The following is an 11,354-nucleotide window of genomic DNA, read 5'->3' as shown; positions in this document are numbered from 1 at the left end:
AGTAGGATTGCTGGATCATAAGGTAGACCTAATTTTTTAAGTTTATTTTTTTTATTTTGAGAGAGAGAAAGAGCATGAATGGAGGACGTTTAGCCGACTGAGCCACCCAGGTGCCCCATGTCTCTCTCAAAATAAATAAACTAGCTTTAAGAAAGAAAGAGTCCGGGGTGCCTGGGTGGCTTAGTCGGTTAAGCGTCCGACTTTCGCTTAGGTCATGATCTCACGGTTCGTGGGTTTGAGCCCCGCGTCGGGCTCTGTGCTGACTGCCAGCTCAGAGCCTGTGACTCCCTCTCTCTCTCTGACCTTCCCCTGCTCACGCTGTCTCTCTCTCTGTCTCCTAGAAATAAATAAACATTTAAAAAAGAAAGAAAGAAAGAAAGAAAGAAAGAGTCCCCTGCCACTACCAACATGGAGACTTTGTACCGGGTCCCGTTCTTAGTGCGTGAATGCACCAACCTGAAGCTGAAGAAGCCTCCCTGGGTGCGTATGCCATCAGCCATGATGGTGTACACTCTGGTGGTGGTGTCTTACTTCCTCATTACCAGAGGAATAGTTTATAATGTTATTGTTGAACCTCCAAGTGCTGGCTCTATGACCAATGAACGTGGACATCAGAGACCAGTAGGTTTCTTGGCCTATAGAGCAAATGGACAGTATATTATGGAAAGACTCACATCCAGCTTCCTGTTCACAATGGGAGGTTTAGGTTTCATAATCCTAGACCGGTCGAATGCACCAAACATTCCAAAATGCAATAGATCTCTTCTTCTATTCATTGGATTTGTCTGTGTCCTATCGAGTTTCTTCATGGCTCGAGTATTCATGAGAATGAAGCTGCTCGGTGATCTGAAGGGTTAAACTGCCTTTTGAGAAGAAATCTGTGGATACTGGATTCGCTCCTGCTAATGACATTTTAAAGACTGTACCAGTCCTCTGATGTGAACTGTAGTGAAAACATAGGAGGCATGTTAAAGCTTGAACTAGAATGTCTTCTTGATTTCAAAGAGACAAGCTTATCACAGTATTTTTCCTGCTGGCCTCTGCCGATGTACCAACGATGTTCAGTGGCATTTTCTTCTTAGTTTTTCATTTCTTAGACAAAATATACTCCATTTCTACAACCGAATAAAGTGATTATTTTTTACAGCCCCCTTAACATTTTTTGGAGATGACATTTGTGACTTTCAAAAATTAATGTAAAATTGGGAAGTGAGATCCCATAAGCTGAGAACTCTGGACAGACAATCAGCTATACCTATGGTGCTTTGCCAGTAAACAGAGTGCATGACAGTATGTTATTTCAGATGTGTCTGCAAGACTGTTTCCTGCACAATAAGATGTATAAAGGAGCAGAAATAAATAATATTTGTGATAAAAAAAAAAAAGGAAGGAAGGAAGGAACAGAACATACAGGACAAATCTAGGAGAATATAAAATGGACTTTCTTAAACCTCTCAGGAAGTCTTGGTTTTATTTTTACACCCTCCGTGTGGGTGGTGTTTCTTAATTTGAAGACAGCTGGGCGATCTGCAGCCTCTTCCCTACACTGAAAGTCTCTGGGGGTAGAAGCTGTAGGCAAAGATACAACTTGAGCTCTGAGTGCCTGCCAACTTCGCTCTGTCTGCTGCAAGGAGCATCCCTGAGCAAACATGCAAGCCCTGTGCAAGATGGTAACATTGGAACCATGTCCACCTCCTCCTGGGCTTGGTTTAACTGTGCTCTCTGGCTAGAGGATCTCAGACTTCCAGGACCAGAAATAATAATTGGGTAACGTGCAACCACAGTCTCAGGAATGGGGGCTGCATTCCCTAGGCCAGCCCCTTCTTTTAAGTTAGGGGGTCCTTGGTACAGCCTGTAGCTTGGAGTCCCAGGCATGAATCCAGCCAGTGTCTCTATGGTATTATTACTGCCATTTTAAAAGAATAAACGGTGCATCGATTAGTGCAAGAATTTGAATTGTTTAAGAGAAAGCAGCCTATTTCGGTAGCAGTGTAGCCTCGTGATCCTAATTTAAAATGTATAATTGATGAATTAATGTAGATCTGCATTTTTAAGCTGGAATCCTACAGAATTCGTATGCCAGAATTAGATTATCTAAGCGAATTTAAGATTCACCATCAACCAAGATGGCCTTAAACACTCCCCTGCAGTTTGAATAAACTTGAGCCTTCTTCTTGACTTTCGATCCTCATCTCCCTTTTCAGAGAACACGTTCTTTAGAGAACTTGGAAGGGTAAATTCTTTCTCTGCCCCTTTGAAGTGGATGGAAATCTCTTTTAAAGGGTGCTTGCCAGTTTTATAACCTAGGAATGTCTTTCTCAAGAACCAAGGAGCTATTCCTTGAAAATATAACCACCATGAAAGAAAACGTTCCCATTTCCCAGTCTCTGGAAGGGGGCAGGTGTCTAACTTCAGTGGGTATCAGCAAACACAGATGGCCTAACCACAGAGAAACACCTTCGCAAACTCAGGGGTAACTCAATGTGCCGCACATGACCCATTGATCAACCAGGCTGCTGAGTCCTTCAGTACTTTTCCACTAACTCACCCCAGCACTTACACATCCTCCAGACTTGCATTTAGCAGAGTTGAGCTCCGATTGGATGATAGCCTCTCTCTTCTTGCAGTAGCCTTAGATAAAGTCTTCCTTGCCTGTTCAACCTCGTACAAATTTTGCTTGGACTCCCTATTTATAAATGACATGTAGGGGTGCCTGGGTGTCTCAGTCGATTAAGCAACTGACTTCAGCTCAGGTCATGATTTCCTGGTTCGTGAGTTCGAGCCCTGCATTGGGCTCTGTGCTGACGGCCCAGAGCCTGGAGCCTGCTTCAGATTCTGTGTCTCCCTCTCTCTCTGCCCCTTCCCTGATTTTTCTCTGTCTCTCAAAAAGAAATAAACATTAAGAAGTTTTTAAAAAATTGCATGCATTACATGTGGAATAATACACACTGGTTTGAATCACAGAAAATCACTAGTATTCAACTGTTTTCTGCCCTGCCAAAAAGGCAATTTCATACAGTTCAACCGAATGCCTGGGTTGGTTTATTAAATCAGACTATTGAAGTTCTTTGAAAAACTATGAAGAATAGAAATTTAAATGCAGCTAAAAATATTTAAACAAGTTTAACTGAGTTTGTAAATGAGAGTTTGGAAGTAATTATTAAAATTTACTAGCTTAAAAATATTGTTTTATTTAAAAAATGTTTTTAATGTTTATTTTTAAAGGACAGAGAGAGAGACAGAGCGTGAATGGGGGAGGGGTAGAAAGAGGCCCACATAGAATCTGAAGGGGCTCCAGGCTCTGAGCTGTCATCACAGAGCCTGATGTGGGGCTTGAACCCCTGAACCGTGAGATCATGACCTAAGCTGAAGTTGAACGCTTAACCAACTGAGCCACCCAGGCACCCGTAAAAAAATATATATGTTTTTTAAAAAGGGGCACCTGGCAGGCGCAGTCAGAAGAAAATACTCATCTCGGGGTTGTGAGTTTGAGCCACACATTGGGTATAGAGATTACTTAAAAATAAATAAATTGGGGCTTCTGGGTGGCTCAGTCGTTTAAGGGTCTGATCTCTTGATTTCAGTTCAGGTCATAATCCCAGGATTGCGGGATCAAGCCCGTGTTGGGCTCCGTGCTGAGCATGGAGTCTGCTTGAGATTCTTTCTTTCTCTCTCTCTCTCTCCCCCTCTCTCTCTCTCTCTGCCCCTCCCTCACTCATGCCCTGTTTCCCTCTGTTTCTCAAAAACGAATAAACGTTAAAAAAAAAAAAAAGAGAGAGGTGCTTCATATTCGGAGGTCCCATTCTACCGTTGTTTAAGATGAGAGGGCTAATTCTGTCTTGTTCCTCCGTCATGGCTGGTAGAGGAAGTCCCCCGTGCTGTGCTTTATTTGGGGGGCCTCTCTGTTGAGGTCTGAGATGCTCACTCTTTTTTGTTCCTGCCCTAAGATAATGACGGCTGATGGAGTCATTCGTTCTAAGTAAAAAAAAAAAAAAAAAAGTGCAGAAGGAAGATTAATAAAAGACTGCCTGCTGATTCCCTCGCAGTGAAGAATAAACCCCACCAGACTAAAATCCTTGTGTGGTATCCATGCAGCCTCCCTGATAAGCAAGGCACAGAGTGAAGTGACCGGAAACTCTCTCACTGAGCATTTAGGATGAGAAACCAGAGTCTTGAGCAGCCAGAATTAGCCTGGATGTAATCAAGTGTGTTCTTTCTCTGAAACACAATGGAAGCCACGTGCAGTCCGAAGGCTGTCCTGCTTCTGCAATCAGCATGAGAGATGGGTGAATGGTTAATGGCATTGAACTGCCAGCTTATTACAGGGAAGAGACTAGTTGATGGGACTGGAAGTGTGTGAAGTCATGGGGTGTCTGGCTGGCTGAGTAGATAGAGCATGTGACTCTTGATCTTGGGCTTGTAAGTTCGAGCCCCACGTTGGGCGTAGAGATTACTTAAAATCTTTAAAAAAAGAAAGAAAGAACGAAAATGCATGAGGTCTGTCATATTCCCTGCATCCATCTCCACTTAAGAGAAAGCCTTTCCCATGGAACAGGAAATATAATCCTGGAAATTTGGTGCCTGTTGCTCGTTCTCCCCAGTACAGCCCTGGGATAGGAAATGCCAGTGTCTGCCACTGTGACTTTCCTTCTGCTGTGCATGTGCGACTTTGCATATCTCTGCTCCGCCAAGTATCTTAAGAGTTGAACTCACAATTTTATTGCCCCCACTGCAAGATCTGTCAGAAGCACCTCTCCATAGCTCTAACTATTGAAGGTCTCCAGAGCATTAATTCTTTGCTGCGTTCCAAGTCTTCTTCTCTTTTACAGAATATCTTGTCTGACTCCAAACTGTCCGACCTCCTTTGTGCCCTGAGGGTATGGCCCTGGCTTCCGCCCCTGGCTGAAGGGGATATTCTATAAGGAATTCCCACCCACAGTGAGTCTTGGGCCACATTCCTTCCAGTCTAATTATTCCAAAATGCTAAGTTCATGGATCCTTTTCATATTTTGGAATGTCACAGTAGATGGCTACATGGAAGACAAGGCGAGTTAGTTTGCTTCTGCAAATTCAACGTGTCTTTGACAACTAGAAGGTGTTTCACAGAGAAAGCTCTGTGAAACCTGTATGGATTAGTTTGCTGGGGCTGCTGGGAGCAAAGTACCACAAGCTGAGGCCACTCTGGAGGCCAGAGTCCAAGATCAAGGCAGGGCTGGGCCCTCCTGAGAGGGCTGGGAAGGAGAATCTGTTCCATCCTGCTGTCCCAGCTTCTGGTGGTTTTGCTGGCAAGCTTTGGCATACCCTAATCTCTGCCTTCACGTTCCATGGCATTGTCTCTGTGTGCTTGCCCTATTAGGTCACACGGCTGTGGCTAAGGCGTCCTCCCATACCCAAAGTTCCAGGGGGAGGCAAACTGACATGGGGTGACACCTTTCCCTGCCACCTGTAATGTGCTCCATGCAGCTACATGAAGCTGCTACGTGATTTAATGGGACCACAAGCCCTGGACCCCGCTGTGTGACTTCAAGTGTCAACATCTCCATCTTCAAAGTGAAGGAAATGAGACAGGTGGCTTCTTAAGGTGCCCCCAGCCTTGCAAAACCAATTCTGGGAGCACTTGGGGAATCGAGTTAGAATCTCCGAATTTAGAGACAAAGTCTATGCTTGGTGTCTGTCCACCAGGAGGCAGTAACCCTCTGTGTTTCCATCCCCCGCCTTTGAACAGATGTCTCACTGTACTTGGTGTCAGTTAATGAAAAAGCAAAATGCAAAAAGAAAGGACGGGATAAGGAATCTCTTGTTAGTTTCCCTCTCAATCCCAAGCTGCTCTAGAATAACAACTTCTAAGTCACGGCCATGTCGGGCAATAAGAAAAACTGAGTATTTTGTTGCTTTCTGCATCCGTCTGAATTTCCCCAGAAATGACCCCTCACCCATAAAGAGCCGTCTCTTTTCCCAAGTGTGTTGAATTTGGAGATCACTGACTCGTTTTGTCACAGAATTTTGGACTTGAAGAAGAAGGACCCTTTGCGCTGAGGAAACAGACCAGAGCGGTGAGTGGCTAGTTCAAGATCACATGGCAATGGAGTGGCAAGGCTGGGACTAGAAACCATCAAAGTCCATTTTCTCTGCTGTATAATGAGACGTGATCTCTGAAGTTCCTTTAGGCCTAATGGTTGATTATCTGACTGGTGACCTTGACTCCCCATGGCGGTTCTAACTGAGCATTAAATTTGGCTTGGCAGGTTGATTTTTTTTTTTTTTAATAGACTTTTCTCTTTTAGAGTACTTGTAGATGTGCAGCAAAATTTCGTAGAAGGCTCGGGGGTTTCCTGTATACTCCCTGGCCCCATGCGTGTGTAGCCTTCTGTGGTCAACATGCCCCAGCAGTGTGGTCACTTGTTATAATCTGATAACAAGCTGATATATCATTATCATCCAGAGTCTGTAGCTTACATCAGGGTTCACTCCTGGTGTTTTACAGTCTATGGATTTAGACACATTTATAAGATGTATCTACCATTAGAGCCTCATACAGAGTAGCAATTTTATTCCTTGCCCCCCCCCCATCCAATCCTCTGTGCTTTGCTTTTTCATCCCTCCCTGCGTTCAACCCCTAGAACTACTGATCCTTTTACTGCCTCCAAGGTCTTGCCTTTTCCAAATTGTCGCATAGTTGAAATCATACTAGGTAGCCTTTTTGGATGAGTTTCTTTCACCTGGTAATACTTGCGCTTTGATAGCTCCTTTCTTTTTAGAGCTGAATGGTATTCCATCCTCTGGATGTATTACAGTTTATTTATGTATTCACCCGCTGAAGGACATCTCTGTTGTTTCCAGTAGGTTGACTTTTTGCATGTGCAGAGATGTGTTATTCTAAACCTTCTTAATCAGAATGAGATTCAGTTTGGTCTCATTAAATCCATGATCTCAAATTAAAGCTCTGATGAAACCCATTAAAACAGTGGTTCTCTGGGGGTGCCTGGGTGGCTTAGTTGGTTAAGCGTCCGACTTTCGCTTAGGTCATGATCTCTCTGTTCGTGTGTTCGAGCCCTGCTTCTGGCTCTGTGCTGTCTGCCAGCTCTGAGCCTGGAGCCTGTTTCAGTCTGTGACTCCCTCTCTGACCCTCCCCTGCTCACGCTGTCTCTCTCTCTCTGTCTCCTAGAAATAAATAAACATTTAAAACAAAACAAAACAAAAAAAAACAGTGGTTCTCTGGACTTTTGGATGCCACAAAGCAGGAAAGTTTTAAAACGTTTTTAATTAATTTATTTTATTATTTTATAATGTTTTAAAGTTTATTTTATTTATTTTTGAGAGAAAGCATGAGGGGGAGGGAGTGGGGGAGAGGGAAAGAAAGAATCTAAAGCAGGCTCCACTCTCAGTGCAGAGCCCAACTTGGGGCTCAGTCTCACGACCCTGAAATTGTGACCTGAGCTAAAATTAAGAACCAGACACTTAACTACTGAGCCACCCAGGCAGCCCCTGCATCGGGTTAATTTTCCTAAGTAAATATGCAGGTTTTAATTTTAAAACTATCACTTACTGGGATCCTACTATTATAATTTTTTAACATTTATTTATTTTTGAGAGACAGAGCACAAGTTGGGGAGGAGCAGAGAGAGGAGACACAGAATCCGAAGCAGGCTCCAGGCTCTGAGCTGTCAGCTCAAACCCACGAACCACGAGATGACCTGAGCTGAAGTCAGACACTTTTTTTTTTTTAATTTCTTTTTTTTTATTTCTAGGAGAGAGAGAGAGAGAGAGAGAGAAAGAGAGACAGCGTGAGCAGGGGAGGGTCAGAGAGAGAGGGAGACACAGACTCTGAAACAGGCTCCAGGCTCTGAGCTGGCAGTCAGCACAGAGCGCGACGCGGGGCTCGAACCCACGAACCGCGAGACCATGACCTAAACGAAAGTCGGTCGCTTAACCGACTAAGCCACCCAGGCGCCCCAAGATCCTACTATTATAAAAGACATTTTAACCGGAAAATAGAAGGTGCACAATCTCTGAATACGTCACCGTGAGATAAATAAATTCCTGTAGGAAAACTCTAGCATTGTTCTTATCTTTCTCATTTTGCACAAATCAGTAAAATCCTTGTCTCCCACTAAACCCAGCCTACAGATCAGCCTTGGGAACGGCTGCCTTAAGGAACTGACCAATGTTACATAAGTTCTTCTACAAAGGAGTTCTTCTGCCTATGAATGGCTTCCTTCAAGAGAGGAAGGAGGCTGACAACATTTCCTAGCTGGGTGGAGAAAACAGTGAGAGTGGGAAAGTATGTCTTTTATTTATGTATTTTTTTTTAAGTTCCAACTTTCCCTTCCTTCCTTCCTTCCTTCCTTCCCTTCTTTCTTTCTCTCTTTCTCTCTTTCTTTCAGAGAGAGAAAGAGAGCACACAAGAAGGGGGAGAGGTACTGAGAGAGAGAGAGAGAGAGAGAGAGAGAGAGAGAATCCTAAGCAGGGTCCACGTTCAGCACAGAGCCCAGCACGACCCTGGGAGCATGACCTGAACCGAAATCAAGAGTTGGGCGCTCAACCGACTGAGCCACCCAGGTGCCCCTGTTATAGCTTTTCTGAAGAAAAGGGGTTATTTGGGCTTAACTTTAAGCCCAGGAGAGACGTCATGGCAGGAACCCCTCTACCTTCCAAGCAGTTAGGGTTTCCTGTTTTCCTATAGACACAGAGCCTCCAGACGTCCTAGTTTTCTCAGAAACACACAGTGCCCAGGGAGCGCCCCGAATGCCCTGCCCATCCGGGAAGAGTTCTAGATCGATTTGCTCCTATTGGAAGGAGAGAGGCAGAGTGTAGCAAGAGATAGCAAAATGCAGCATTACTGATAAAACAGGACATGGCCACAGTCTTGTAACCAAAAGGAATGATAGAACCATCTATGCAATTAAACATAGGGCTCCTGACATGTACCCCAATGTTCATAGCAGCACTCTCCACAATAGCTAAAACATGGAAAGAGCCTAAGTGTCCATCAACAGATGAACGGATCAAGAAGATGTGGTTTATCTATACCATGGAATACTCCATGGCAATGAGAAACAATGAAATCTGGCCATGTGTAGCAACATGGATGGACCTTGAGGGTGTTATGCTGAGCGAAATAAGTCAGGCAGAGAAGGACAAATATCATATGTTTGCACGTATAGGAGGATTAGGAGGAACTTGACGGAGGAACAAGGGGGAGAAGAAGGGCGGAAATGGTGGGGGAAAGGGAGAGAGGCAAACCATGAGAGACTCTTGAATGCTGACAAAAACTGAGGACTGATGGATGTGGGGGGGAGGGGGGATGGGCATGGAGGAGGGCACTTTGGGGATGAGCACTGAGTGTTATGTAGAAACTAATTTGACAATAAACTATTTGTAAAAAAAAAAAAAAACAAAAAAAAAACCATAGGGCTCCTGGCCGCCTGGGACCAGCCAGGTAGCTCTTAGTCACAGTCAAACAAACCTGCAAAATGGCCTCAGGAAGTAACATGAAGCTGTCTTCCCCAAAAGCCCATGGGACGCTGTTTTGCATGAGCTGGCAAACACAATGTGCGGTGTTTGAGTGAAAAAATATATACAGTAATTTACAGCTTAGTAACAGCCACAGGATGCACAACGTCTGTCTTGGAACTCTTAGAGGTGACATCATCAATGCAATCTGCCCAGACTGTTTTGTGGTTCCCAGGCCCCTGAAGCGGAACGACCACCTCTCTATAATCACACCAAAACCCTAATCAATCAGCTGACCCAAGACTCTGAGATGCTTACCCTGAATTTCCACCCTTTATTTAAAAAAAATTATTTTAATGTTTATTTATTTGAGAGAGAGAGAGAGAACACAAGCAGGGGAGGGGCAGAGAGAGAGGGAGACACAGAATCTGAAACAGGCTCCAGGCTCTGAGTCATCAGCACGGAGCCCGACGCGGGGCTCAAACCCACAAACCGTGAGATCATGACCTGAGCCGAAGTCAGACGCTTAACTGGCTAAGTCACGCAGGCACCCCCTGAATTTTTACTCTTTAAAAACCCCTGCTTGTAAGCCATCGAGGAATTTGGGACTTTTGCGTATCAGCTCCCCGTTCTCCTGAGTTGTGCCTCCCCACTAAATAACCTGTCTTTCCCCACTGCAAAAGCTTGGTGTCAGTTTCCATTGAAACTGCATTGCTACGGATGAATATAGATGAGCTGAATGATGGGAAGAAAGCGAAATACGAAGACAAATGGCTTAGGAGTATAAAGTGTCTGCTGTTACATTAAGCTCTGGTGGGTTAGTACATTTTTCCCAAAGGTGAGTATAGATTACTGGCAAAGCCTTTTTCACTAGGGGAAGCTCTGAGGTTCTTAGCGATGTTCCAAGATCCTTCAGGAGAATGTTATGGAAAGTTCCACCACCCCTGCAATTTAGGCTTTCATCACCATAAGAGCTATGATGTTTCATCACTAGATAGTTTCCATCATTAAAAGGGTTTTCAAAATAAAACCGGGGCACCTGGTGGCTCAGTCAGAGAAGCGTGCAACTCTTGATCTCAGCATGGTGAGTTCGAGCCCCACATTAGGTATACAGATTACTAAAGAAAATAATAATAGTGATCAATAAACTTCACAATAAAAATAGAGGGGTGCCTGTGTGGCTCAGTTGGTTGAGCGTCTGACTCTTGATTTCAGCTCAGATCATGATCCTGGGGTTGTGAGATCAAACCCTGAGTCGGACGTGGTGCCTGCTTAAGATTCTCTCTCTCTCTCTCTCTCTCTCTCTCTCTTTCTCTCTCTCTTTCTCTCTCCCTTCACCTCTCTCCCTTCACCTCTCTCCCTTGCTCATGCTCTCTCTCAATAAACAAACAAACAAATAAAATACAATGTAAAAGAAAATGTCAAAACAATATATCTCCATTATAGAAACTTTGAGAAATATAGAAAAATATAGAAAAAATGGCACTATGGCTACATTTCTTCCTATTCTTCTTCCTGTGTAATCCTGGTGTCCTAACAGCCTCGTGTTCTTTTTGTTACTTTCTTTTTAAAAATTTTTTAATGTTTATTTATTTTTGAGAGAGAGAATGAGAGAGAGCGTGCAAGCATGAGTAGGGGAGGGGCAGAGAGAGAGGGAGACACAGGATCCAAAGCAGGCTTCAAACACTGGGCCATCAGCACAGAGCCCGACGAGAGCTTGACCCACGAACCGTGAGATCATGACCCGAGCCGAAGTTAGACAATTAACCGACTGAACCACCCGGGCGCCCCATCTTTTCATTACTTTTATGCATGCGTGTTATATCATGCTACCATTTCATGAGTCTTGCTAATTTTTTTTAAGTTTATTTATTTATTTTGAGAGTGAGAGAAAGCACTAG

At 44.1% G+C, this 11,354-nt stretch overlaps 1 protein-coding gene across 1 annotated transcript; it reads left to right on the top strand.

The window, feature by feature from the left end:
* The first annotated feature begins 408 nt into the window (after window positions 1–408).
* LOC120246144 (oligosaccharyltransferase complex subunit OSTC-like) lies at window positions 409–858 on the top strand. The gene has a single exon (XM_039253484.1). It carries the CDS (start codon window positions 409–411, stop codon window positions 856–858), a length of 450 nt encoding a protein of 149 aa, XP_039109415.1.
* Window positions 859–11,354: the final 10,496 nt, after the last annotated feature.

This window comes from Hyaena hyaena, unplaced genomic scaffold (assembly GCF_003009895.1).
Source record: "Hyaena hyaena isolate Hyena2069 unplaced genomic scaffold, ASM300989v1 scaffold_456, whole genome shotgun sequence".
Taxonomy (NCBI): domain Eukaryota; kingdom Metazoa; phylum Chordata; class Mammalia; order Carnivora; family Hyaenidae; genus Hyaena; species Hyaena hyaena.
Note: the sequence above shows the minus strand (reverse complement) of the source record. Positions and strands in the feature narration are given on the sequence as shown.